The 26,983-nt window shown below is 45.5% G+C and overlaps 3 protein-coding genes across 6 annotated transcripts in view; 1 reads left to right on the top strand and 2 right to left on the bottom strand.

Moving 5' to 3' along the window:
- The window catches only part of CPAMD8 (C3 and PZP like alpha-2-macroglobulin domain containing 8), a gene marked incomplete at its 3' end in the record, with an annotated part of 53,269 nt that extends 48,367 nt beyond the window's left edge, over positions 1 to 4,902 (top strand). For 2 of the 4 annotated variants that reach the window (XM_084498818.1, XM_084498817.1), the window contains exons 42-43: positions 651 to 816; positions 1,101 to 4,902. In XM_084498818.1, the coding sequence (XP_084354944.1) occupies positions 651 to 816; position 1,101 (167 nt within the window). Of the gene's footprint in view, positions 1 to 650; positions 821 to 1,100 lie in introns of those variants that run through there. The other 2 variants (XM_084498819.1, XM_084498820.1) reach the window with 2 other exon arrangements.
- Positions 4,853 to 8,005, bottom strand: F2RL3 (F2R like thrombin or trypsin receptor 3). Its single transcript, XM_084498821.1, has 2 exons — positions 7,552 to 8,005; positions 4,853 to 7,019 (listed from the first exon to the last, which is right to left on the bottom strand). The coding sequence occupies exons 1-2, from the start codon at positions 7,640 to 7,642 to the stop codon at positions 5,944 to 5,946; spliced, it is 1,167 nt and encodes a 388-aa protein (XP_084354947.1). The 5' UTR covers positions 7,643 to 8,005; the 3' UTR covers positions 4,853 to 5,943.
- A 4,282-nt stretch (positions 8,006 to 12,287) lies between these two features.
- On the bottom strand, positions 12,288 to 26,773 carry SIN3B (SIN3 transcription regulator family member B). Its single transcript, XM_084498816.1, has 19 exons — positions 26,629 to 26,773; positions 26,009 to 26,115; positions 25,165 to 25,318; positions 23,896 to 24,159; positions 23,365 to 23,508; positions 23,018 to 23,140; positions 22,418 to 22,507; positions 21,865 to 21,983; positions 20,933 to 21,140; positions 20,116 to 20,232; positions 19,514 to 19,752; positions 18,656 to 18,839; positions 17,839 to 18,433; positions 17,178 to 17,347; positions 16,492 to 16,665; positions 16,120 to 16,212; positions 15,708 to 15,802; positions 15,359 to 15,563; positions 12,288 to 15,023 (listed from the first exon to the last, which is right to left on the bottom strand). Exons 1-19 carry the CDS (start codon positions 26,722 to 26,724, stop codon positions 14,793 to 14,795), a joined length of 3,408 nt encoding a protein of 1,135 aa, XP_084354942.1. The 5' UTR covers positions 26,725 to 26,773; the 3' UTR covers positions 12,288 to 14,792.
- Between the last annotated feature and the right edge of the window lie 210 nt (positions 26,774 to 26,983).

Raw genomic sequence — 26,983 nt, 5'->3', positions numbered from 1 at the left:
GGAGAAGTACCCATTTCTGCCTGTTCCTGTCTTAAATGCTGGAAGTTCCTCGGTGGTATGAGACTGTACTGAGGCAGACACAGCTCGGCTACTACTCAGCTTATGACTTAGTGAAAGATGAAGTATTTTCAGGGTGCGGTGCAAGGTATCTCTGACATCACAGATGAGGTATTTTCAGAGTGCAGTGTAACACACCTGTGACACCTGGTATTCCCAAAGATAGCTGCCTTTTATCTTGACTGTATATAGATCGTAGGGTGAACTGCTTCCCAAATTAATCATCTCAGTTAATGCCTAAAATTAGATGCTGTAAAATGAGATCTAGAGATTTTTCAAATTGCCTGGCACTGTGATTCCTTTTATTTATTTTTTTTTTTTTTACAGCATCCAGTTTTCAGAATGGGAAATCAAAAATTCCCATTTATAGCAGCTTTTCTACCTATATGTGAATCTAAGCATGCATGCACTGGGCTATTGACATGTGTAGCCTCCTTTTCACTGTAAGACACTGATTTAGCTCCTGTTTTGCCTCCCTTCTTACTATTCCTTCCCTTTAATGTCATTCCCATTCTCTCTGTGATGCAATATGCAATGATGAAATGCAGTTTCTTTGGATAAAGCACAAGCTGAGACTATGGTTTCCTTTCCAGCAGAGGAAGGCCCTCCACCACAGTCAGATCTGTCATATTATTCCTATGAATACGACCCGGACCCCTATGCCTCTGAAGCTGACGTTTTTGAGATTGTGGCAGAGCTGACGACAGCAAGCACGTTAAAAGTGGACAAGATTCAGGAAGTAGTGACCACAGTAGAATGGTGAGCCCTGAATGTGGGGGTTTGTGAGTTATAATTTACTAATTCATGTGTTGGGTCAAATGTACTCGATTCCTCAAAATGGGCATTCTTACAAGCGACTCGCTAGCCTCTTTAGCAAGGAATCACCAGGAAAAAGATCTCACTGGGACAGCATCCAAGTCTTCACGGCCTGGATGTCTCCATTCCTAGCAGCTTTTAAGTTTTTCTCTGCCCTGCCTCAGTGATGTTTCACAAAGATACGTAAGGGGAAAGTGACTTTTTTCGTTATGTTCTCTTTTCAACAGAAATACATAATTTAAATAAAGAGAAGAAGCTCAGAATCAACTCCTGTATGAGTTTGTTCCAACAGACGACCTGCTGCAGAACAGAAACCGAATGATGACTACTTCCTGATGCCCTCAGAACTGTAGGCTTTGCTGCCCCATGGGGGTGGATCTGGAGCGCTAAGGGGGACACTCAGCATTATTCTTCTGTCAATTTTCCTGCCTTTTGTGCATCCTCCTAGGAGTACTTCCAAGGATGGGAGGCCAATATGCTGTGCCCTCTAGGTGAGAAAAATAGGGGCTGGAATTCAAACTTATAGACCTTTTCAGAATGTTTTCTCTATTATCAGGATACTGCAAATGCCATTTCCTAGCTACATTTAGAAGCTAAGTCCAGGCCTCGTGCTTAGCTGAACTGCTGTTTGAGGAAGGATGGCTGAGGAGTTTTCTCGCAAATTATTATAATAAAAATCAGTATGTTTTGCTAATTATGACATAGCAAGAGGCTAATCATCTTCTCTAGCCTATAAGTCTACTGTACCCACAATTATGTCTTACAAGAAGAAAAACTGTCCTAATGCCTCCATGTTCAGGAAAGATGTTGGGAGGTCTATTTCACAAGAGAAAACTCAAATCCACTGTCAGACAGGGCTGAAAAGCTTCAGGTGGGGAGTTTGCTAGCCATAGCAGTGACCAGGATCTGGTGGGTGAGCCCTCTTCATTTTGCACTATGTGCTGATGAGGTTTGCTTGCAGCCTTCTCAGCTCTGCAGCCCCTTTCCTCCTTGTAACCCTGACATGAACTGACCCGAGGCACAGTCCTTTTAAATGCTCGCCTGACTTCACCAATCACTTTTATCTTGCTCCCACCAGCATTCCTATACAATGATTTTTTTTTTTTTTTTTCTGGATATGGTAATCTATGCATAGGCCCTGGGCCTGCTTGCCAGTATAAATCACTGGTGTCACAGAGACTGGACTCCCTTAGACTGACCTGCCCCAAGCAATGTGGTAAAACTAAAAACAAAAGCTTTATTTCCAAAAGTGCATGAGCCAAGAGTTTTTGGTTTCCCTTCCTGCCTGGAGCAGCATTGTTCTCTTTGGAGGAGTTAGATGCAATTGCCTGTTGCAAAATAGTGTTAATATTTTATCTTCCCACGTCTATTGTTACAAGGACCCGGAGTGGGGTGGAAACTCCTTTTGAGGGTGTTTATTGGTGAATGGAAACAGGAAAAAGCCCAGCTCCATTCATTTTTAGGGCTTGTTTACACAGGAACCCTGACAAGAATATATCCCAGTATAGACATTCCATTCCAGAATAAAAGCAATTTTATTCCAGAAAGCTGTCTACATGGGGACAAAACAGGAGGTATCCCAGAAGTTGGGCATTTGGAGTTTCCAGTCCTTTTTGTCTGGGGCTAGATATTTGCAGAATGTAACTGACACGAGGAAGGTCTGGGTCTTGAAGTTCTCAGAAATTTCAGAACTGCTTTGTTGGAAAGTTACCAAGCCTTCCTTCGTGGCTGCTGTGAGCTCTCCTCACAGCATCTTGACGTGGCTGTTGCCCGTATGCACCCACTGCTTCTCAGCAGAGTTTTTTGCCACGTCTCTTCAGTGTGTATGAACAGACCACGTCCTCACTGTGTCCCCACTGCACAGCAGAAGCACTGGCGGCTGCATTCCTGTCTGGCAGGTAAATAAATGCCTTTAAACTAAATTCCATCTCCTGTAAGCAACTGGCCTGGCAGATGCTTGCTATTGTGTACACACACAGGCCTGAGTCAATATTTATTCCCTGGGTAAATAACAGACCTAGTATGAGCTGCAACAAGAGGTTGTTTTGTTGTTTCTTTTTTTTCCCTTTTCTAAATATCAAAGCTGCACAATACAAACCCTGCTGTTTGCTGGTTCCAGCCTCAGCTGTTTAATGCTTCAAGGCTGGAGAATGAGACATTTGGTCACCCCGATAATGTCTGTGTGAGTGGCTTCCCACAGAAGATGGGACCTGTGCTCAGGGTTCTTCAGCCTCCTGTCCTCTGTCCCCTTCTGGCTTTAGTTTCCCTGTCTCATCCATTTAATGCTTTTAGATAGATATTCTAAGTAATTTCGTATTGCTTCATCCTCTCATAGATCCTTGGGCAGTCAGACAGTGTCACCACTGGGCACAAGAAGAAGAAGGTAGGGAGATTCAGTTTAGTATTAAAGATGACTTCCTTCATTTTCCTCAGTCTCTGTTACATGTAATCTGCTAATTCAACATGCAAACATTTCCTCATTACTGCCAGCTACATCTCTCCTTGGTGCCAGTCTATCAATCATAGCTTTGGTCTGTGGGCTCGCTGTGTGCCAGAGCACTCACCTGTTTGAGGCAGGGGAGTCTTGCTTCTGTTTTATCCCTAGAAGAACTGACAGAGTCCTGGACCCCTAGCAGGCAGAGGCACAGCAGCCTCAGTGTCCTTCAGCAAAGGCAGTTCTAAATGGGATGCTGCACGTGAGGTCGTGTGCCAGGTTTTCTGTATCCTGAAGCTTGGGTTGCTGCTTCACAGCTTTCAGGGAAATTATTAGTCCATTGTCTCTTCTTCCTGTGTTCCTTAAGTACATATTGGCAGCCTCTGCCTCCCCTCACTCCTGCCACCAAACTAGCTCCTTTCTAAACTTAAAAATCAGTCATTTGATTTAAGGAATCAAATAAAGGAACCTATAAATACACACCTGTTTGCCTTTTCTCCCTTGTTACAGTAGTAATGGAGCAGGTCTCTGTCCTCTCCACCCCAGCTGCTGGTCAACAGCTTTCCCCTGTCCCCAGTTTGTTGTTCCTGTTTCTTGTTATCATCAGTAATTCTTATCCAGGGAAAACAAAGAACTATTTTCCTTCCATTCTTCAAAGTCCTAGATGTAATACGCAAACTTTTTAGGGCTAGATCCAGGAGGACCACTTGACACAACATAGCCGTATCAGACTCAGTATTACTGAAGAAAAGCAGAGCTTCTGCTTCTTTGGGCTTTGAATTGTTTGTGGCTTAGAGATATTTGCCTCCCTCTGTCAGAGAGATGCTTCTCCTTTCCTTTCTCTGATGGTCCCTCACTGCAAAAGGAGAAAAGTGCTGGTGGGTTTGTAAGACACAAATTCCTACATACATCGAGTTATGTTACTGAATAGCTACAGCAGTGCTAGTTATCAGTGATTTTTGCTTGCAATCCTTTCAATGAAATTAATATTTATATATTTGTAACTGTACATTATGCAGAGTAATCATTACCATGGTATTTATTTTAAAGCAATAGTTCCCTTGTCCTTTCCTGTCCAAGTGTTTTGGCCTTGCCTCTTTCCCTCCTTAATCAGCCTCAGTAGGAAACAAATATCAGAAGAATGTTCAGTTTGTTTGAATAGCATCATTGAAACAACAGCACTTGCTTTGCTGACACTGATTATTGATATTTAATGCAGAGTAACCTGGTTTTCATTATTGCGGATAGATGATCTATTTGGAAAACCTCAGCTCAGTTTGTTGGTTGTTTTTTTTGTTGTTGTTTTTGCAGTACTTGCTATTTCTGACTGGGTGACAGTAGTCTTGGCTTGCAGCCTGGCTCCACCACATCTCCTGTGCTCAGTAGCTGGCGTGTTCTCTGTGCGTGCACTGCTGCACCTGTAGGAGATGGGCTCTAGTTTTTCACCTGCATTTCACCCCTGCACGTACATGTAAACGCAAACAGTTCTATGATCATTTGCATTTTGTTGACACACATCTTAGCAAGTCTGAGTCCAGAAAAGGGTTTGTTTTAGATTATAATAAATATTTTATTAAAAACTGATTTTAAAACAATTCTGTTTGTCTCTCTTTATTCACGTTGTAGGCTGTAAGCTTGTTTGATCATAGATCACAGAAGTCATGCCTTTACCCGTAAAACTGAAGAATTCAGGACCTCTAAGGAAGTTGATCACTCATTTTCTACCTTTGTGCCTCACTGGGTTATTCCCCGAGATGAGCTGGCTCTATTTTGTCAAATTTGCCACATGTTCCAGGATTGAGCAACAAGCTTGGTTCATAAATGCAAGGTCTCAATTGCATGTGTCATTAAGCAAAAGCAGCAATGAGTTTCTAGAGTGAGGGTTTGCTCAATTCCTTCCTGAATATTTCCCTTCAAGAGACATAAACCAGTCTTTGCCTCAGAGCAGTCATGGAGGTCGAGCAACTTGAGGATGAATGAACAGGACTTTTTACACTTATTACCAACAATGGGCTGGCATTACTATGGTGGTGTACATTTGTTCACTAGTCAAGCCAAGAATGTAATTGGTAGAAAAGCTAGCACTGTACATTCTCCTGCCAGAGGAGTATTTTATTTCAGGAGAATACCTTCCACAAAAGTACCTCCTTAGTGCTTTTGGAATGTTGAGAAATTTGATTTTGCCAAACACCTGTTCTTTTTCAGTTTTAGGTAAAAGGACTGTGTGTTCAAAGACAGCGAGAAAGCCGATAGCAGAAAAGGAAATAGAAAGCAGATAACAACCAGCTTGCAACGTGTATTAGGAGAAGCAGACTGAGGTGTGTTAGCAAAAGCATCCCTGGCAATAGAAGACCAGGTGAGAAAGTACGTGCAGTGTCCCAGTAACAGATCTATTCCCGTTCAGCACCCCACATCTTATCTGGACTCCACAGTTTTCAAGGAATGCTGTGGCCTAGGTTTATTTGGTCTCAGTTATGCAGACAGAAGAACGTGGCTCTTCCTTACCAGGACTTGCCTACTGGGACGTACTGCTTGCTGCTCTGGATGAAACCTGTGAAATCTCAGCACTCACTGGCTTTGTCTTATCCCCACTGTATATTGTGAGTGCCTTGGGAGCAGGGAGCTGGGCTGGAGGTTTATACAAGCAAATCCTTGGAACTTTTCTGAGGGAGAGTTTCTTTGGAGGTTTTTAAGGACGTGGTGGTTTTTTTGCTGTGGTTGAAGAATCTCCTCCTCACCTTATCCCGGAAATCTTCAGAGACGTAGTAGTAGACAAAGGGGTCGGCACAGCTGTTAAAGGTGCTGATGGCCAGGCTCACCATGTAGCTGATATACAGGTTACCGTACAGCTTGGAATGATAGCTGGAGTAATGAACAAGGAGGAGAACGTTGCTGGGTGTGTAGAAGGCCACGAGTGTGAACAGCACGAGAGCTGTGAGCTTCATGGAGTAGGCGTACCGCTTGCCGTTGTCCAGGAGGGCTCGTAGTACTGAGCAGTAGCTGAACAGCATCACCACCAGAGGAGCAAGGAAAGCACAGGCAATGAGGCAGATGAAATAGTAGAAATAATACCCGTCGTCCTCGTGCCTGGGGAGAACGTCGTGGCACAGAGTGTTGTTTGCTCTGTACAGGGGGTACGACTGCTGCTGCAGGGTCAGGGGCAGGGTGAGGACAGCAACGCAGAGCCAGATGGCGGTGCAGGTACAGGCAGCAAAGGCAGGGGTGCGGAAAGAACGGGAGAAAAAAGGATGCACCACAGCCAGGTACCGGTCGACACTGATGCACGTGAGCAGCAGCACTGAGCAGTACATGTTCCCGTAGAAGAAAGCCGTGGTGACCCGGCACAGGCCTTCCCCAAAGGGCCAGTTGTTCCCCAGGAAATAGTAGAAAATCTTGAAGGGCAGCACCAAGATGAGCAGCAGGTCTGCTGCAGCCAAGTTCATCAGGAAGACAGTGGAGGTCAGCTTCTCGGCCCTGGTAGCCAGGACCCACAGGGCCAGCCCGTTTGAAGGCAGCCCCACGAGGAAGACGAGGGTGTAGAGGCAGGGGATGAGCCGCACGGTGACCACGCTGTTCAGCTGAGAGCGGGTGGCATTGTGTATCAACAGGTACGTGATGTTGTTTATCGTTATCTTTTCTCCTGGGATGGCTCGGGGACACGGCGTGATCTCTGGTGTCGCTACCTGCTCGTTGGTGACATTCTGAGAGTAATCTGTCGGTGCAAACACAGCCTGTTACTTGCATGCAAATGCTAGCATTTTGCAGGACAGGCAGGATACATGATGCTTACACCAAACGCTAAGGTTTTGCGTTTTATGATGGGGTACCTAGTGGCAAGAGTATTCTCTAAAGTGCTGCTGTGCCATGGGTAGAAAAAACTGTCTGACAGAGTTAGGTGTGCAAGGGTAACCAGCAGCGACCTTACTGAAAACTTACACAACTGCTGTTTGATGGTGTCCCACCGCTCACAAACGATTGCTATGGCGTGCAATTATCAACAGGCCTGGGGAAACACAGTGCTTCCTCTGCCCAGCTTTCAAAAGAATCCAATTCACCCCCTTTCTTTCCCTTTCATAAGCATCTTTTATTACCTCCTGCTCTAACATGAGGATGTGTCAATCTCAGTTAGAGCATGCACCCCTGTGGTAACATGACACAAATGAGTTTTCAGGGATCTCATGAAGGCACCTACCAAGTATCCAGTACTTTAAGAAACAATTTTTCACCCAAAGATGTGTACTCACCGTCGTAGTCTGGAAAGGCCAGGCAGAGTCCCCAAAAGGCACAGCAGAGCACGAGCTGGGGTGACAGCCATCTGTTCCTGGAGGTCCCCATTCTGGTGTGGCAACCAGGGAGCTGCTGGGCTCACAGCTGTGTGGGAAAGGCAGGCGTGCAGTGACTGTGCTTACGCATTTCCTTCTCGCAGTCCTTAACGCACGGAAGCACCAGGCTCATCCTGCGAAGCTGGAGGCCTATGGGGGTTGTCACGACATCCCTGCAGTCCCTAGAGTCCAAGCAGTGATGTAGCTCCAGTGGCAGCCACGGGACCAGGATGGATGCACGTATCCAGGTCCAAGGGGACTGTGTCTCATTGTCAGAGCCCAAGTGACTCATTTTGGGCTTCCCTCCTGCTCCAGAATATTCCTGAAAATAAAAAATGTCACATCTGATGCATTTTGCATTTGGTGTGGCATGTAATCGAAATGCCTCTGAGCTCCTGCAGCCAGTGTCCTTCCACTCCAAGTAGCTCTGCATGTTCCAGGTCTTTTCCCACACTAACCCAACAAGTTGGGAAGACATCGTCCCCTCACATAAACATAAATGAAGTACTGGGGAGCTGCAGATCCAAACAAACCTCCCAAGCTCCTAGGGATTACACAAGGCTCTTACAGCCTCATTTTGTGACAGTTCAGGGCTTTTAGTAGCTGTCTTGCATTCTCCAGATAAGGCTGGGCCTTTCAGAGTTCTTCAATTTCTGTATTTCTGCTCCTGCTTCCAGGGCAGACAGGGAAATGAACTGCACCTTCCTTCTTGAGCTGGCTGCGGAGGTTAATTAAAAGCCCCGTGCATCGGATCTGTTTGCACTTGAAAGCAGCAGCAGTAGCACGCACCAGCCTGGGGTGCCGTAACATCCAAGCGATAAGGGGCAAGATCCCAGGGCTGGACGGAGACGTGAGACGTGCTGCTGCCACTGATAAACCCCCAGGACAATGGAGAGCAGCTCCATCCAGCAGGAAAGGGGCCTGACAAGGGTCCTCAGGAAGCCTCTGCTGTTGGGCAGATAATGGAGAATTTCACTCACTCTTGCCCAAGAAAAGCTGTGTTTTTTTCTAGAGATGTGCAGCCTCCACCCGCTAAACCCCCAGAAGAGCAGAGCACTCCTTTTTAGCTAGCAGCCTGGAGCAGCAGCGTGCTGCTGCCACGTACCTGCTGCTTGCATGGAGATGGTGACTCTCATAGAGTTGTAAGAAGGACCCTTTGCACTGGCAGGTATTGCCTTAGCCTTTAGGACTGTAACAAGATTTTTGGCTGGTCCCCCATCCTCTAACTTTGAGAGTGTAAGTCCCTTTCATGCTCTGCCTTGCAAACATCACTGTGAAAGTCCCAAATACTCTCCCATCATCTGTGTATGAGCTCCATTAGGGCCACTTCCCAATAATCAGAGGGTGGGCAGGAGGTCAGAGCTTGAGAGGCTGCTGGTTTTTAGGCTGTTGCTCTCCAGTCCCCTGCCTGGCTCTGCAAGGAGGTAAAGACAGAAGCTGGAGCCCGGGCAGTAGGAATTGTAAATTTGGTTTGGCAACCCGAGGAGGAGTTCAGTTCTTTCTCCTCAGCTTATGAATGGCCTCTTCTGTGAAGGTTGCAAATCTGAGGCTGGCTGCTGTTTGATGAGATTCCTCTATTCCGAGGAGAAAATGATCCTATTTCCTTTGCTTTCACCATATTCCCACATCCTTGTGCCGAGCGTGTCGAGAGGTGGGGTTCCACTGGCAGGGACAGGGAAGATGCAATGTTAGATGTTTTGCTTTTGTGATTCTCTCAGGATTTATGAACCATTACAGAATGACTCATGTGGCCACATATTTTCCATGCCTCAACCAGGATCCTTTCCATGCTCTGTATGCAAAAAATTAGACATAATCAGGTTCAGATAGTGTGCAAATCGCAGCCCCGCTTCCTATGGCCAGGTCTCTGGAGTGGAGCAGAGAGAGGTTAGGCCTTGCCGTAGCCTTCATTTTTCAGATGCTGTGTGATCTTTAGTGACTGCTTTAGATGCAGAACAGCTTGCATGAAAATTCTAATGCCAGAGGTTTGTCACGGCTTGTTAACATCTCTTTAAGTCGTGTGATCCCTGCCCTGTGGGGTAACAATTTGGTTTGAAAGCTATTCGTTGTGCAATAGACCATCTCCTGGGAGCAGGCACGCTTTTCTTCCGGGCTCTGAACCCTGAAGATGTAAGGAGAGCAGGTTAGGGATTTTAAAGCTTTGAGGGAGGGTACAAACACGACCTGCCCTGCCCCAAACATACATCTTTGAGGCCTGGAAGAACAGACTTTGGGAGGGAAATGGCATCTTCATAATGGGGCTTACATTTCGCTCTGTTCCAGGAGCTCCAGGGAGTTCTTCAGCTGCAAGCCAGCAGGTGTGAAGACAAATCTTAGTGCAGCTAATACCTGCCCCAGGCTGAGCTCCGTTTGCTTTGCAGACACGAGGCGCAGCTGACTGTGGAGGCAGCGGCTCTGCCTTAGCGCCAGCAGCACGGAGCATTTCCACCAGTGTCAGCACAATGTCACATTTTCCATGAGTGCAGGACGGGCCCTGCCTTTCCCAGCCGCTGGGTGTGCAAGCATCTGAGACTTCTCAGAACCACCAGGCACAGAAACTTCCACTGACTGTTGAAGTAGAAATGATATTCCTTTTAAGCAGGATCCCCCACATCCCAAATCTGCCTTTGCAGGCTCTGACACCTACAGGCTGACTTCATGCCCTGGGCCCTTCCTGACTTCTCCAGCTTGCCCTCCTCTCGCTTGGTGGGGTCTCACACCATCACCCTGCAAACTCCCCGGCTCCAGAGGATCTCTGTGCCCCTCTCCTGCTTGTCCTGCTCTTCTCTTCCACTGGGATCCCACCCATAGCTTTTCCCATCCCTTCTCTTGTTTGTTTTCTCCTCACCACTTTGTAAGCTTTATGCTGCCGCAATATTCTTTGGGAGACTTTTCTCTCTTTTTTTTTTTTTTTTTTTTGAGAATTTCCTCTTCTTCTTGCACTTTTCACTCCAGAAGGTAAGAAGCTCACGTGAAGTTACTATTCAGGAAGGGCTGAAGTTTATCAGCATCACTCTAACTCACTAGATGTTCTGCAATAGCTTCTGGACTTTTCACAGCAAGTTATTGACACTGGGGTGGGGGCTGCCCTGCCTGATACAGACATCATCCCTTTTCGGCACTGGGTTTCGATTCGTCCTTTAACACAGGTATGGCTTAGGATTGCTAGACTTTCATTTAGCCTTAAATTTTGATGAGTGGAAGGTAGAAGGTGCCTCTGCTTTCTTTAGGGTAACTAGGTTCTAATCCAGAGGAATGAATAAAAGCATGAATAAAACCTTAACTCATGTTTACACCCCCATACTTGTAGGATACCTGTCACTAGTTCCCAGCCCCCTTTCTCTCTGGGCATCACCGTGATGCAGTAACAAGGAACAAAAAATCCTGAAACATTAAATACCGCATTTGGGTATTCCCTTTAGCAATTCCTAATTTAATTTGTAAAATCATTAGTTCTTACTCCATCCTGCAAACCTGACAGATATTTTAAGCTGTCTGCCATTGCCAAATGACTGTCCACTTGCTGAGATCTCCAACTGCTTTTGGGTGATGTCAGCTCTGGCTGTCCCTCCGCAGGGCCTTTCGCCTCCCCTAGAGCACGGGGAGCGCTCTTTGTGAGGAGTCCAAGGTCTTGTAGAGGAGACTCTTATGTAAAGTGTATTGTGTCCTCCGAGATGCCATTACCATCATTTTCATCAAATTATTTCATACAATTTATGCAGCAGAGGAATGTTATTAGGAGAACAACAGTTTGTTTCCCTGTGAGCGAGTAATTCGCTGCACAGAAAGGAGAGTTGCCTTTTGTTATGGCAACGGAAGTGTTGAGGATGATGTAAAGGAAACTCCTATCAGATCTGGGTCACATCACGACAGCTTAATTTGCAAAATCTACACATGCAGTTGTTGCGCAGAGCTCACAGGGAAAACAGTTAAACATGTTATTACCCAGGAATTTGGGGAGGCTGAGGGAAAGGCGGGGCAGGGGTAATTTTCATGGTTGCAGTTGTATTGTCTTAACCTGGAGCAGATGTGCTTATAGATTTCGGAACTGGAATCAGTCACTTTCTTGAACGTCTCTTGTATTTAGCGTGCAAGTACTTGGAGGCCAGGCCTGGACCATGTTTTTGTGCCACAACTCTCATGGCAAAGGTGCTGCTAGAAATAAACCAATCTGCAGACAGATACGCTTGGCTGGCACTATACAACGTGTTCTTTTGATACCTGTCTCCACATGGAGCAGCTGTGCCACCTCAGGGACCTCTGTGCTCTCATCCAGGCATGGGCCTTTGCTCCAAGAGAGGTCTTGGCAGCACACACCAAGCACAGAGCCACAGGCACCATCTTCCTGCACAGGATCTCTTATTGCATGCTACTTCCAGGAAACTTGTTTCCCTTTTACGTTAGGTAGTGCTCTAACATACCACTGGGGGTAAGTTTAAAGATTTGCTGCCTGCTGTCCAGTGGAAGCGAGCTGGCACACATCAGAACCATTACATGCTGCAGCCTCCCTGCAACTGCTCGAAGGGAGCTTCATCCAACTTTTCAATTGCATTTTTTCTACTATTTAAAATTCAGTTTCAGGTGCACAGCAATCACTTCTGGGAGCTGTCATAGCATTCAAACTAATTTTAAACAAACTTAAAACAGTGAGACCTGCAGACTTTTAAAATCAATATTTTATTTTACTTGAATGTGCAAATAAATATAAAAAAACTACATTCAAAGAGCTGGCAAAGCAATTACAAGCCCAAAAGCAAAGATCCTTCAAAAAAATGGAAGAACAAACTCTTGAATCAAGGTCGTGCTAGCAGATACACAACAGTTGAGCTTAAACTCTCAGACGTTAGCAAGCCACTCTCAAACCTGCACTGCCCGCTATTCCATCATTTCACATCGTTTGCTACTATCATTTTTAAGACAATAGCACTGTAAAGGGCCACAGTCTGTCTTCACCTGTTCAGATTATAAATTAAGGTTTACAAAATAAGGATGCTTAAAAATACCTGAAGTACACTTAAAAATGGCAAGATGGAACAGGATGGCGCACAGGTGTGTTACCCTCCTACACTAGGGGACACCTGGAATCAAATGCATTTTAAGCCACAAGTTGCAACCTACTGTCTAGTAAACATTTTCTGTATCATAAAACCATAAAATTTGGCACAGTTGTCATCTCCACTGGAAGACAGCAGAGAGGTGAACAGGACTGAGGTGTATTTTGTTGAGCTGTCTGGCAGCGAAAGGGGAGACTGTGCTTTGCACTGGGCTTGTCCCCCCCCTCTCCACCCAGCTCTCCCCTAGCTACACCCTCAGTGGCTTTTATCACTTACTGCAACAAGAGCAGGGGAAGAACCTCCAGATCATTTCCGTAACCAAAATTTAACAGACTCGGACAACGAGAACACGAGTTTTTGATGAATAGTGCTTCACTGGCAATGGTTGTGCAACTGGCCACGAATGCCAGAGACTGGTCTCCCTCCTTCCCTCCCACAGATTATTTTGCAAAAAAGACAAAAGAGTCGGTACAGTTTTCTATTAAACGTACCCCAAAGGCCAATTTTTGTACTGTCAAGTGAGACAATTGCAAAACCAAGTGCTGTACAGTGGAAATAACTCAGGAGAAATCCTACAGGCTGCTACTCAGGTCTGGCAGAAATTATAACATAAAAATCAAAGCCACAAAAAATATCCAGGTGGGGCGTTACTCCCCCAAAAGCCAGGAAAAGTTGGAAGCCGAGCTGAAAGGAGGCCAGACCTGCCTCAAGACATGATGTTTGTAATACACTCCATGACAGTGTGCTTGCCTTTGAGAAACAAGAGCAAAGTCACAACAGGATTGCAGGACAGACACGACTGAATTTTCTTGATTTTTTCAATAGATTTAGTCAGATAATTGACGTAGTGTTCTGCACGGTTCAAGGTACTTTTTGTCTTGCTTCTTTTCAAAAAGGCTTTGAAGTACAGATGGTTCAGTGGAAAAGTTCGTCTACAATGATTGTGGCTGGATTTAATCCTCCCCATCACAGATTTCCATGTGTCACTGCAAATACATCATCTGTGCTGACCTAGCAGAAACAGCAGAGTATCTGGGACAAACCTCAGATCCAGCGCACATACAGTGCTGCAAGAGCTCCATCTACCGACGTTATTTAAGTGGTACAACCCAGCAGAACCACGGAGTCCGGGCATGCACAAGAAAAGCGAAGCGCCTGAGAACGCAGTCTCCAGAGGCTGCCAATCAGCATGCAAAATCCCCCCCCAAAAAACCCAACCCCAAAACCAGACCAGACCTCGTAATGGGTATTCCTTTCCACGCACACGCTCCAAGCAGCTCCAGATGTGAAAGGCAAAGCCTGCAGTAGGTCATAGGTTCACGAAGCAACGAAATGGGATGTGGCACAGCACCTGCAGGCAGGTAGGTGACGGGTCTTGGCTGTCCTGTGCCACCAGCTGCTCTTGCCTAGCACTGCAGGTTACAGAGTTTCTTCCCCCTTAGTTCATGCTCCAAAATACACAGTTGATGAGTGAGAGTTAGAGGGTTTAGCACACCCTTGACTCAGTTTTGGCATTTTCTCACCAGAGCATCGGTGACGAATACTGCAATCGTTGCCTTATCAGTACGCACAGATAACGAAGCACTCTGCAGCAAGGCTGGCAACCTGTGCCAGGTTCTTTCAGCCACACCGGCACTTGGAGGTTACATTGAAGAGTTCTGCAGGCTCCAAGACAACACAAACTCAGGAAGATAGGGAACATAAAACCTTTCAAAGTGGAAGCAGCTGCCAGCATCTGCTCAAGCACCAGCCAACTCCATCTCTCCAACGAAGCCACTAGTGGTGGTTTGCCAAGAGCCTGACCCCCCTCGTTCAGCCCTTCTGTGTTGGCTGGTCAGCAGTGGCCTAAAGCTATGAAACTACTAAAAAGTGTGTGGCAATGCCAAGAGCCCTCTTCCCATAAAGCTGTTAAGTCTCTTCATGATGACTGGAGGATTACGCTGCAAGAAGACAAGTCTATGCCATACGGAAAATACATCATAATCCAAAGTAAAATGCTGTTTGGATAAATATCATTAATACATACATTGCATTCCCACCACTATTCTCAGAGTAAATGTGTTTCATCAGCAACGCTCCTACTTGTCTTGGTCCCAGGCACAAGTCTCCTCATGGTGAAGCTGGACGGCGACTATACTGCACTCTGTATCTGTTCACCGGGACCCCGTGGACATTCACTGTCTCGCAAGTTGTTTTACAGGGCACCATCTCCTCATCTTCATCTCCCATTAGCCAGTCTTGAACTACATCAACTGCTTCCATGGTCACGTTCTCTTCTAGCCACCTGTTGTGCCATTCTTCAAACTGCTGGTGGTGCTTTAACAGCACCATTGGCTGTACCTGAAAGCAGGACAGTAAAGATCACCAAGAGGTCAAAGCCTTCACCTCTTTGGATGTCCAAGATGTGCATGCTTTACAACACAACACAAACAGCAAAACAAAAAGCTGCATCCCTGCCTTTAAAGATCTCTATTTCTTTCTGTTTGATACTCGCCCTTAAAATTTGCATGGTAAAGACTACTAAATTAAACCAAAGCACACAGAATCTACTCTCTCTCCTCTGTTTCATCCAACACAGAGAAGTAACTTCTGGATGCAGCTTGCAGGAATTCAGTCGCAAGATCTCTTACTGGTATCTGTCTTTTGGCTGGCAGAGAGAGTAATAGGAGATGTACCTGTTTGGCTCGGCAGAGAGCTCCCCGCCTGTACATGTAATCCTCTGAGTTCATGATGAACATCATTTTGTGGGTGTTGAGCTTAAAACGGCAGTCCACATTGCAGGCGCTTTCTACCCCAATCAGTCTCTTCCAGGAGCTCTTCACTTCACTCCGCAGAGCTCTCACTTGCTTACATTGCCATTTGCGAAATTTTTTTAGGTTTCTAAAAATAAAAATAGAAAAAAAATATGAAACGTTCATCACACTTAGTTTTCCATTCTCTTAAGTACATCACCCAAAATCATTGCCACATGTTTAGAGGAAGTAGTACCAGCTGCAGGCGTGACTGAGGAGGGAGAGAACTCACCTTTGCAGAAAGACTGGTTTCAATAAGAAGCCATCATTCTGGTTGTTCGGAGCTCCTTCTACCCCAACGTACTGCTCCATGTAGTTAGCAAGGTGCTACACAAGAGAAAACAATTTCAAGTCAGATTTCTCTCATCAGGACAAACACTGCTGCAAAGAACTGCTTTACTTCCAAGCTGCTTTTTATGAAGATGCTGGTATCTCACTCAACCCCAAGCTGATTTATGTTGGAACTGTTTTGTTAACGTACACGCTGCTGTCAATGACCACAGCCCCACATGTAATCTTCCCACCTCCTAAGTAAGCTTATCCTTCTGGCAAAGTCTCACGTTTTTGAACAAGAAGGCAGGAAAGCATTCTTAGCATCTGCTTTGTCAGTCATACAGCAGACTCCACAATCACTGCAGTATTACCTGGACCTCCACAGGATCTTCTGTTTGGGTTTCCTCTGTATCCAGAAGCTCAATGGTCATGATCACCTGCCCTTTCCGCTGCAGAAACATTACCTATAATAAAGTGGCAGGTATGAGATATTGGCCACATGGGTCCACAATAGAATGCTAGATAGTCAAAAGTCATTTGGACAATAAATACAAGAACAGGACAGGAGTAAGCAACAAGGCTTTTCAGTGAGCCAGTACACCACTTTGCTATCTGTGGTGGTGTTGGAACCTTCTTCCCATACTGCTTTCTCTCAACGCTGTAGCCTTGGAGCTTCCAAACCCACTTCTCTGAGGTGAAGTGCTACAGCCACTTTATGAAGTTCTCTGGCAGCAAATCCTTACCTTGAAACAGTTCTCATCTGCCATGCAACGTTCAGCCTTCCATTGATAGCTGGTCTCCTTTGCTGCCCGGACACACCGAGAGGATAAGTTACCTCCAGCAGCACCTCGCTTCCTTTCGTTTAAGTAGAGCTCAACAACCTTCAAGCAGATGTCATCGCTCACTAGATGGTGAAGCTTCCATTAAAAAAGGGGGAATTCAGTCAGCAAGTCTGGGCCAAGAGTTTACTCTAGTGTGTTATGAAAGGAGTGCAAAACTCAGCACAGCGTCACACCTCAGACAAAGTACCAAAGTTCCAACTTCAGAGACTTCGCACCCTTCACTCTCCTTTTCATTACTTTGCCATGCAAGGAACAGAGAAGAGCAGGGGCTGATATACCTTAACTGTAACTAAACTACAGCTAGAAGACAGATATTGAGTAGAAAGGACTGAGCCTTTCTTTTGCCTTAGATATACATTGGAAATGGCAGAATTTTGAAAATAATGGAATCTAAGGCCAGAATGAATCAATCCCCTGAGGCGATCCCTGTACTGTAGGTGATGCTGAACTATCTCACTGAAAATCTGTCAGGCCCTTTCCACTACAAACATACCTTTTCTATGAATTTGCTCAACATTTTCTGAGTTTATATAGTACAAGGTAATGTGAGAAACCCATTTGTCAATGGACAGCAGCAAACTAGTTACCTGGCGGACAATATTCTGCACTAGTTTGTCCATAGTAAAGCCAATATAGGCATGGATAGTGAACATCTCCCTCAGCGTGTCCTCGTACTGTGTCGGGTCGATATTCCCATCCAGCAGACTCCTCACCATATCCAGGAAGGCAGGATAGTACTCCTCCAGCTCCACCTCACCTGGACAGGGATAAAGAGCTGTCATTTACTACATGAAAGTAGCAGAGTGAAGTCAGGAGAAGTACAGGACAACACTGCTCAAGAACCAAGACATTCAGTACTGGGAACATGTTTATACAGAAGTCTCTGGAAGTAGTGCTGGGAGGCTAACAGTTTTTCCTCTTCCATTACTACCTTGTGGTTAACTATTTAATTGTGGAGCCATTCACATTTTAATCAAAGTCACAGATTAATACAAGACACTTCAGGGCATCTGACAACAGTGGGCTTGCAGGAAGTCTCTATGAACTATGTATGAAAGCCCTCAAAGGATAAATGACAAACTAGCTATCCTGGTAAATCATCTGCATCCACAAACTGCAAATACAGTCGAGGTTTGTACCTCTACGTTCCTTACAAACTTGCTTGTTAGTCTCAGTTACCCAGATATAAACAGTCAAGTGCTAACAACCAGAACATTAAGAACAGACTATGTCCCAGATTACTCTTACTTGGTTGCTTCAGTCTTAGTTCCATGGCTGGATCATTGGTCTTTTCTTTTCTCCCCTCACAAAGGAGTTTCTCTCTCTCTTTTTCTGTCCGATATTCTAGAAGCTGCTTCTGAGCTTGACGATAAATCTTTAGGAGCCTCGAGCACAGAGTCTGATGAAGGCGGAGGAAGAAATACCAATTATTATTGACAAAGAACAGACTGTAAACATCATCCAGAGTGTTGTGGGGCTCAGCAGCTGTAACATCACAGAAGGTTGCTTTTGCCTCCAAAGGACTGCTTGGAGGCCCAGGCATATGTTTTTTCCGCAGCTCAGGAGTATCCAGGTTCTGTCCCTGATGGTTTTCTCTGTCTTCATCTGTTGATTCTTCAGAAATATTGTGTTCAGGGGGCTGAGAGAAAAACAGCTCGGGTATGAAGTGGTGCACTATCTGCCGAATGGTTGCTTGATCCTCCTTTTGGATAGTAGGCTGCCGTTTTACGTAATAGCTGATAAGAGATGCTGCATCTTCCAAAATCTGCTTATCTTCATAGATAAAGATCAGATGAGGCTCATTTGTGGATGAGCTTCTCCCCTCTGAGTGCTGCTCCTGATGCTGTAATCAAGAGACAAATAGGTAAAGATCCTTCCATTCCATGCTCAAGAGACATTCCTGCCAGAAGAAATAAGCCCATGTTAATGCTATGCTTGGGACAGTCATTTTTGACTGAGAACTCTTCCAAGCACTACCTTCAAGAAGGTCCCAGGAGTGAGGTAAACCTTTAGATAATATATAAATGAAGGACAAATAGGATGCACTATTTGCTAGCATACATACCTCATCATAGACACTCTCGATTTCATTCAGCAAGCTCTTGGAGCGCAAAGCTTTGGTGTCATTTTGTTTGAAGTTGACAGCCTGGTGGTCAAGAGACTTCAGGTAGGCTTTCTCATACTGCTCCCGCCAAATTTTGTTGAAGCCCTGCTGGGCCTCCCGCCACTCCTCCTCTTTTGCTTTCAACCTGCGTAAACATGCACTCTACTTCAGTTTGAAAAGACAACCACAGAAATGCACACAAAGCATTTTTAAAGTAGTTAATCATGATGCACCAAGAACTTCTCAGCATTCCTAGGAGCTGTAAATAAATAAAAATGCACCATTGTTGGAGATAGGTTATCCTCTCTAACAGGACCTACAGAACACAGTTGTTTAAAAAACGCTTAGGAGGAAGTCTAGAAACCCACAATAGTTTCCAATACCTTAACTGTATAACTGGAGATCATCTCACAACACCTTTCAGCATTACAAAGAGACTGTGTTTTGTGTTTTTTTTAATAATAATAATAATAAAAAAAAAAAGGATGGCTGAAGTACTCAGAAATAGAGTAGACAGGACTTACAACTCAAAAATAGTTCACTCCCAAGTCTAACTAAAAAACGTGGTTTTCCTGTAGGCACAGTCTGAGAAGTTTAAATACAGAAAGGAGAATTTTCAATAAGCTAACAAAACATTTTTACAGACTTTTAAGAATCTGCTAGAACATTTGTCACTTCAAACAAAAGCCTACTTTAGTTCCTATTTCTGTCCTTTACTGTAATCTAAGAAAGTGAAAACCAACAAACAAAACAAGAAGCTTTACAATCCTGTAATAATTTCTTAAAGATCCCAGGTGAACATGGGAAAATGGCAATTACCTCTTAAGAACAACAGGAACTGCAGTAACTGGGTTTTTCTTAAGGCTTTCAATGATTTCTGGTGCTTTATCACCGTAGATGCGATAGATGGCCCTGCGCTGGATCACTTCCGATGTTCCTCCCAAGCAGTCATCGAGTCGAAATTTTTCTTGATCCTCTTGAGTCAGTCGAGAAAGCTTTTTCTGTACGCTCTCCAGCACACGTATTGTAGCTAAATTGGTCTCCAAGACAACATCCAACTGTTAAGAAAGAGTTCAAAAAAGACAGTGTTAAAAACAGGCATAGCAGGAAAACGGAGACGAGCGGTGCACAGGTCTGTTGCCCGCTGGGTGGAGCTAAGAAGCATCACCAGGGTTTCCCACTGGGAGAAACAGTATACGTATATTTCTTAAAGACAAGAAGCTTTTCAGAACTGGATCCATGCCTAAAAAGAACTATTAGACTCCAAGCAAATGGAAAACACCAAACTAACTCCAATCAATGAATAGTAACTGAACTTCCGTTATTTGGCCCCCAAGTAGTTCAGTCAAAACCCTCATGGCTAAAAGTTTTGCTTTCTGAGGAGAAAGACAAGCAGAAAGGAAGCTGAGTAGCAGAGGTACCTCAAAACGCTCATCTTCACAGCGGTGCAACTGTTCCTCATAAGGAGTCTTCTTGGAGCTGACAAAAGTTGAGTCTTCAGACCAGGACGGGAATGAAACCCAGGTGTCGTTTAACACCTGCAACAGTGACATTGAACAGAGCCTTAGGAGTCCAGAGCTATTCTCAGGGGGCTGATACTTTACTGTTTTATTCTTGCAGAGTTCTTCCCTGAGTTTCTACTGGAATTTTCAGCCTAGTTAACACTGTCATGAGTGCTCTTCAGATGATTAGAGGTCCGTGTAGAAATGTGTCAAAGTTCAAAAGCACCTTCACGATCATCTCACAGAGCACAGAGATCACTCTGCACTAAACCACAACTGTAAGTAAAGCAGACGCAGTTGCCAACAACAGGGAAAGGTGGGAGCATCTACCTATACTGCATTATGTCTGTTCTCAGTGACAACAGTGCCTGTGACACTCGCTAATGGTGCTCTTTCAGGAGAAACATTGCTTTTAAAAGTTAGGGTCCACTGCTAGAAAATTAATTTCATCCTATTTAATGTTCTTTACTATACAAATAATTTTGTGTATGCACACAGATTTAAGAGAGATTAAACTGAAAGAAATGCTTTGAGATATGTTTAGACAAAATTAGCAAGCTGAATGTGGATACTCTTATTTCAATAAATTGGATGAATAACTGATGCAAGATTAAAGGCAACTAATCAGTGTTAGAGAGAGGAATCCATGTGTAGAAGCTGTAGCACAAACTATTCTACTTCAGGTTACCTAAGTACAATGTGCGTACAGGGACTGAATAGGTTGATCCCCAAATACCTCCTTGCAAATGGCTGTTCTTCCACTGCACTTTGGCTGCTGATAGGTTTTGGGAAGAGCACGGTAACTTGATCCAATGCGTTTGCAGGAAGCATAATCAATTTCCCGACTCATTCCATCCCCAGATCGGTCACTCAGTGGAGAAGCAAATGAAAGCTCTTTCACACCAAGGAAGGACTTGAACTGTGCAAACAGTTCTGGGAATTTCCTTCAGAAACACAAGTAAGCATAAGCTACGTTATTTCATTCTGACAGTTTTAGGGTGCCTAATGCATGTCATAAAAGTGAGGGTGAAGACCCAAACAGATTTAGTACCGTGGTGAGAAATCCTTCACCAACATTTTACCTCTGTTATCTTTCCCTCTGAAATGCTTTATGTTCTTTTGGACTTAAGGCAGAAAGAGAATTTCTCTTCACAGCTTCGCCAATACTACCCTTAACCGAGGAGTCAGCGTTCCTTGCTGTGTGACTCCCTCTTCTGTTGAAAGCCAAACAGCACAAGAGACTCACAACAAAGGTAGAACTATTTATATTTTTCACAGCTCTGTTCCGAGCTTCCATGTTTATACCTGTATTTTACAGTGAGAGATTAGAACAGGGAGTGTGAACAGAAACCACACTCCAGAGTACAGGAGATTCTCTGCCCCCATTAGTATAGCATAGCATCAGGTAGTCTCATAAGGTTTTCAACTGGATGTACAAGCAGTAGAAAACATCCTCCCCAAAATGCACGAGAGCTGTGTAGATATGTTAAGATGCGGATTTTATTATTCCTCTTTATGGATTAGCTTCCAATGTCTGGCATGCTACCTGGAAGTATTTCTGAAGTTAAATCCAAAGCTTCAGTAACAAAGTTCACTGTGCCTACCAAAAATTAACAGAGCAAGGCCTAAAAAAGTACAACACGGCAGAGACTGCAATCAGTAACTTACCCTAGAAATGGTGTAACTAGTTGGAGCAGCTCGGAGCCAGAGACCAACTCCTGGTTGAAGAGAGCAATGCAACGGAGAAAGTTTTCATAGACTTCCTGGCTCTTTAGCACCCTACGCACCTAAAGACAGTTTGGAGAGAAATGATCAGATGGCCTGAATGTCATTTTTATTTAGCGTTCATATTCTGAAGCACTCTGAACTATGGGTATGGTGGCAAACCTCTATCTGCACCACAATACAGAAAGAGAACATGCCCCAGAAGTCCCAGTTTCATATAATAATTTAGTAAATACATTTGGTTACTATGAGGAAATATTACTGAAAAGCAGAGAAAAATGTATCTGTCAGAGACAAGCATTCAGGAAAAGGTTAATGATGAGTTTCCACTCCTCTTCCAAAATCATCTTTTTTTTTTTCTTGGTCTGTCTCTGCCACCCAAAGTCAGGCAATTGCTAAGTGCTGGCACACAAATTGTACACAAAACGAACCAATTAGTAACCACATAAATGGTTGAAAATTAGTCCACAGATGGGAGAACAGGCCAAATACCGACCTTGTCAAAGAATGAAAACTCTTGCAGTGTTCCATATTTTCCCACTGTTGCTACTGACAGATCTTTGGTACCTCGCAGTTTCATTTTCTTCTGTTAAAAGAACAAACAGTTTTACTTAACACGCTGTCACTCAAATACTATCAAATTCCACTTTATGGACATGCAACAACTCTGAGCAAAGGCTGAAACTCTGTATTTCCCAAAGAGTGATCTAGCATTGCTATGTCAAGTCCTCCAGAGCAATCTCTATCAAATGACTCCCTAAGCAAAGCAGAAAACACACACAAAATGGATCGCTTCAGGAAGAATTCCAAAGAACAATTCCCTTGTAAGAACAATGAACTGGCCCTTTCCAGGGCCAATACTTTGTACATAAGGTCTTGATATTTAGTATTTAACATGGTACCGCATACATTAGAACATACTTTAAACAACCTCTTTTGCTGCAGAAGATTAGTATTTTTAAAATAGCTTTGAATATTTTCTTGTACCTAACACCTACGTACCTCAAAGACACCACTCATTACAACTTTATCTAAGGAATTATATAAACACAATGAGTAATACCAGGTTACTCTAAGTTTCACTTGCAAAAGATACCTTTGCTGGGCCAGAAACAGGACGCAATAGCAGTGGTCTGGATCGTTTTTTGCTGTGTTCAAGATTCTTTTCATGCTCAGTTTTCTGGACACTGTTCACTTCACATGGTCCATTTCCTGTGAACTGAAGAAAATAAATAATCATTCTGATGCTCTCTCCTCAGTCCGTGCAAATAAAGAATCTGGCTTATCCGAACAGAGAGCATGTAGTTCAGTGACCTGCTTTGTGAAATTCCAGACAGCAAAGAGAAGCAAATTTCATCTACTGGCTGTATGTTTTTCCATAATATATTCCACATACAAACAGGCAGTGTTCAATAATCTGTCTTGTTCCAAGCATACACATACCAAAGACCTCTTAGCCTCCGGAAGAAACTGTCCAAACTCAGAGAGCAGATCCTCCTGTCCCCTGAACAGATTTGCTACTTCAGTAAACACTTCTTCCTCTGACATGCCTCGAAAGGGTCGACCTTTAGTGTTCAGCTGTTCTTTCTGCAAAAGTATGCACAGATGTTAGATGCAAAAACATACAATGCAAGAAAAGCTGACAACTCCACAACAGTCAAAAGCCCTAGGCAACACAAACTTGATTTAAACCGCAGACAGCCCAGGGTTCTTACAGCGCATCCTATTACAGAGGATATCACTACATCAACTGAAGGTTAGCAAAGGCAGATGCAGATACAACTCCTTCACACCTCAGACCCCACAAAGTTCTACAGTTTTCACACTTCTGTCATTTCCTCAAGTAAATATCTATGAGGCAGTCATTGGACAACAGCTTGGGAACCGTTCAACAGGCTGACGTTTCATTCGACAACAACTATGCAACCAGCCACACTGCACACCCACAATATCTTAACGCAGAAGGCTTTTTACCTGGTAAGTATGAAGAATTTCTAAAAAGGATCTGTAAATTTCTGGGTGGTCAAGGAAGCGTGTTTTGATCTTATTCACGTAACTAATAGCATTATTGAACTCTACAGAATCAGACTCCAAAGGAATCTGGGATTTATCTTCTTTGTAAGGAAGCTGTTGTCTGAACTCCTCGGAACAGTCACTGTGGTTGTGCGAGTTCTCCTGCGAGTAATGCAACAGCAGCCCACTGCCAGGGACAGCGCTGGGAACAGGCTCTGAGGGCACCTAGTGGTGTAAGACACACAAGACAGTGACTCGTACAGCAACACAGGTGCAAGTTCAACTACAATCTAGCATCAGTATTTTCAATGTTTAACTAGAAAGGATTACGACATGAAGAAATAAGGAAAAAATATTTGATTAGCCAATGAATTTCCTTACCTACGTTATTAACGCCATGAGTTAAAAAAAATCCCATAAGCTGTATCTGGCTTACAAACCATCTGACTCACTGCTGCTTTTTGACTGTCACTGCATTTCCCACTACCCTTGAGAGGGTGTACCAAATCACGCATGCTGCAGTTTCCAGTACCACTGTTCTACTCCAGAGGAACTGTCAGTTTTAAGAAACATTAAAATGTAAAGCTCAAAGATGCTGAATTTATAAGCCACAGAGAGATCTATGGAAACTAAGACCTAAAAGATATTTACTGCTACTAATTAGAGTTAAACCACAAGTTTATCAGTCGAATTCAAATGGTAGCTCCATTTCAGCCTCCACAACCACACAACATGAACGAAAAAAAAGCAGAAGCCAATACATATCCACCTACGTTACAGCAGAAGCCTTTCATTGCAGGATGGTACCAATTGCATGGCAACACTTGACACACATTTTTTTGCCTACCGCCTAAACACATTCCTCAGTTTCTTATTGGAAGTATGAGTCTTCCAGATCTTTTTTTTAAATTCGTCACTACACACCACACATTGAGAGTCTATAAAAACAGCTCAAGCCAATTACAATTTCAGTTTTCAAACCTGCCTGAAGTATTTTAAGTTGCACTGGCACTTTGTGCAGGAATAGCATTCTAGTGCAAGCTAAACTAACGACTGCTTTGAGAAGAAACATTCAAATTTATGTTGTACCCATTACCATACTTTGAAAACCATGTAAAAACTTTAGCAACGTGCAATACTTGCAAATCTACAAAGCCTAAACTGTGTGAGAGATGTATATAGTGATACATATAACAGGATTTGCTTAGAATAATGAGCTCCGTAACCTACCTGACTAGCCAACGGTGACTGTATGCTTAACTTCCCGTTCTTTGGAATCTCTATTCTGTATCCCAGCGGGAGGAAAGCATTGAATCCTACAATGAGGTCAGGATGCTCATGGAACAGCTGCGAAACACGTCGGATTACGCCAGGTGTGTCAATGCTAAAATTGAGAACAGTTTGTTACTTGTGTCTAAATCAGAAATCTGAGTCAAGCCTAGAAAATTACAGAGGTACATCAAGCAGCTGGCTTCTCACAGATGTGGTTTTTAACAAACTTTGGGAACTTTAGACCTGGAAATTAACCCAAACAGAGGGAACAACCACCATCCACTGCAGCCTCTCCCTGGGAGCGTTGTCCACAGAGATAGATGTGAGTGTGCAGGTTACGTAAATCGGGCAAGGCAGCCATCACCTGGAAGGCTGATAGGTCACAGCTCTGTGCTTAGGAGTTTTATTTTCCAGACTCGTGTTTCAGAGGGGGAAGTAAAACCACATTTTTCTTTTTCTGGGGATTTCTGCTCTGGAAAACAATGTAGCAGAGGACACCGGGGTGGACAGACACCTTTCTCCGCTGTCTAGCGGCTGTGCTACAGGGGAACAGGGCCAGGAGGGTGGCCTGCGTGTCTGAGGAGATGGTAAAGGTTGGTTGGACATGGTGCTTAGGGACATGGTTTAGAGGGTGACATGAGTAGCAGGAGGATGGTTGGACCAGATGATCCTGAAGGTCTCTTCCAACCTTAATGATCCTAGAGCTCTAAAATGGTGGGAAGGCTGGGGAACCCTGCAAAGGCCCCCGTAAAGCCCGAGAAGCTCCATGGGGCAGTCCTGGGGTGCGGGGCCTGGCCTTTACCTCTGACTTTTGAATTCTTTCATGATCTCCAGGAAGCCGTTGTAGGTGGCGGGGTCGCTGCCGAAGCGAATCTTCACCTGGTCCAGGTAGGAGAGCGCGTCCTCCACCTGCAGGGACGGAACGAGGCTGAGGCCCTGGGCAAGGGGTGGGGGGGACACCACACAAACCCTGGGGCACCCCAGGGCACCGGGGAGGGGGAAAACAGCCCCGGGAGGACCCCCACAGCCCCAGGGGGACCCCCACAGCCCTGAGGGGGGGGCACACGGTACCAGAGGGGACGGCAGCCCCACGGGATGATGGAGGGTGGGCTGCAGGGTACCGGTGGGGGGGTGCACGACACAGCCCCGGGTGCAGGGAGAGAGGGGGGGGGGCACGGTCCCGAGGGAGAATAGTGCTCGGGGGGAGGGGTGGACGGGGCCACGGTACCGAGGCCGGGAGAAGAGGGGCGGGGGGGGGGCACGGCACCGGAGGAGGGGGGCAAGAGCTCCTCAAGGCAACGGAGGGGAAGGAGGGGGGTGGCACCGGAGCCCGGGAGCGGGGCAGGCCCCGGGGACAGGCCGGGCGGAGGTGGTGGGGGGGGGGGGTCGAGGACACCATCCCGGGATCGCCCCCGCACTCACATGCACCGGCAGCTTCTCCTGCGCCACCGCCCGGCCGCCGCCGCCGCCCCACCGCGGGGCGCTGCCCCCTCGGCCACCGCCGCCCCCCGCCGCCATGTTGGGATCGGGGCCGCCGCCGCGCGCCCCCCTCCTCACTCCCCCTCCGTCCGTCCCTCCCTCCCGTCAGAGCGCGCCGAGCGCCTGCGTCACCGCGCACGGCCCGGCCCGGCCCGGCCCGGCCCGCGCCGGAACCTTCGCGGCCGCCGTTGGCGGCGGCGGCGGCGCCGCTGCTCGGGAGCGCGCGCGCGCGTGCGTGCGCGGGTTGGTGTGCGCGTGCGCGCTGCGTCCGCCCGCTCTGAGGGGCTCTGAGGGGCTC

The sequence above is a fragment of the Aythya ferina genome (genome assembly GCF_964211825.1).
Source record: "Aythya ferina genome assembly, chromosome: 26".
NCBI lineage: Eukaryota > Metazoa > Chordata > Aves > Anseriformes > Anatidae > Aythya > Aythya ferina.
This window is presented reverse-complemented; position numbering and strand designations above follow the sequence as displayed.

Bases quoted from the DNA above. Each gene is read 5' to 3' on its own strand.
- F2RL3 (XM_084498821.1), bottom strand. From the start codon at position 7,642: ATGGGGACCTCCAGGAACAGATGGCTGTCACCCCAGCTCGTGCTCTGC. The intron at 7,020-7,551 runs GTGAGTACACAT...TTGCACCGACAG, and splicing joins GGCCTTTCCAGACTACGACG to ATTACTCTCAGAATGTCACC.
- SIN3B (XM_084498816.1), bottom strand. From the start codon at position 26,724: ATGGCGGCGGGGGGCGGCGGTGGCCGAGGGGGCAGCGCCCCGCGGTGG. The intron at 18,840-19,513 runs GTAATTGCCATT...ATGTTTACGCAG, and splicing joins GTTCCTGTTGTTCTTAAGAG to GTTGAAAGCAAAAGAGGAGG. The intron at 16,666-17,177 runs GTAACTAGTTTG...TTTTAATGGAAG, and splicing joins TGCAGAATATTGTCCGCCAG to CTTCACCATCTAGTGAGCGA.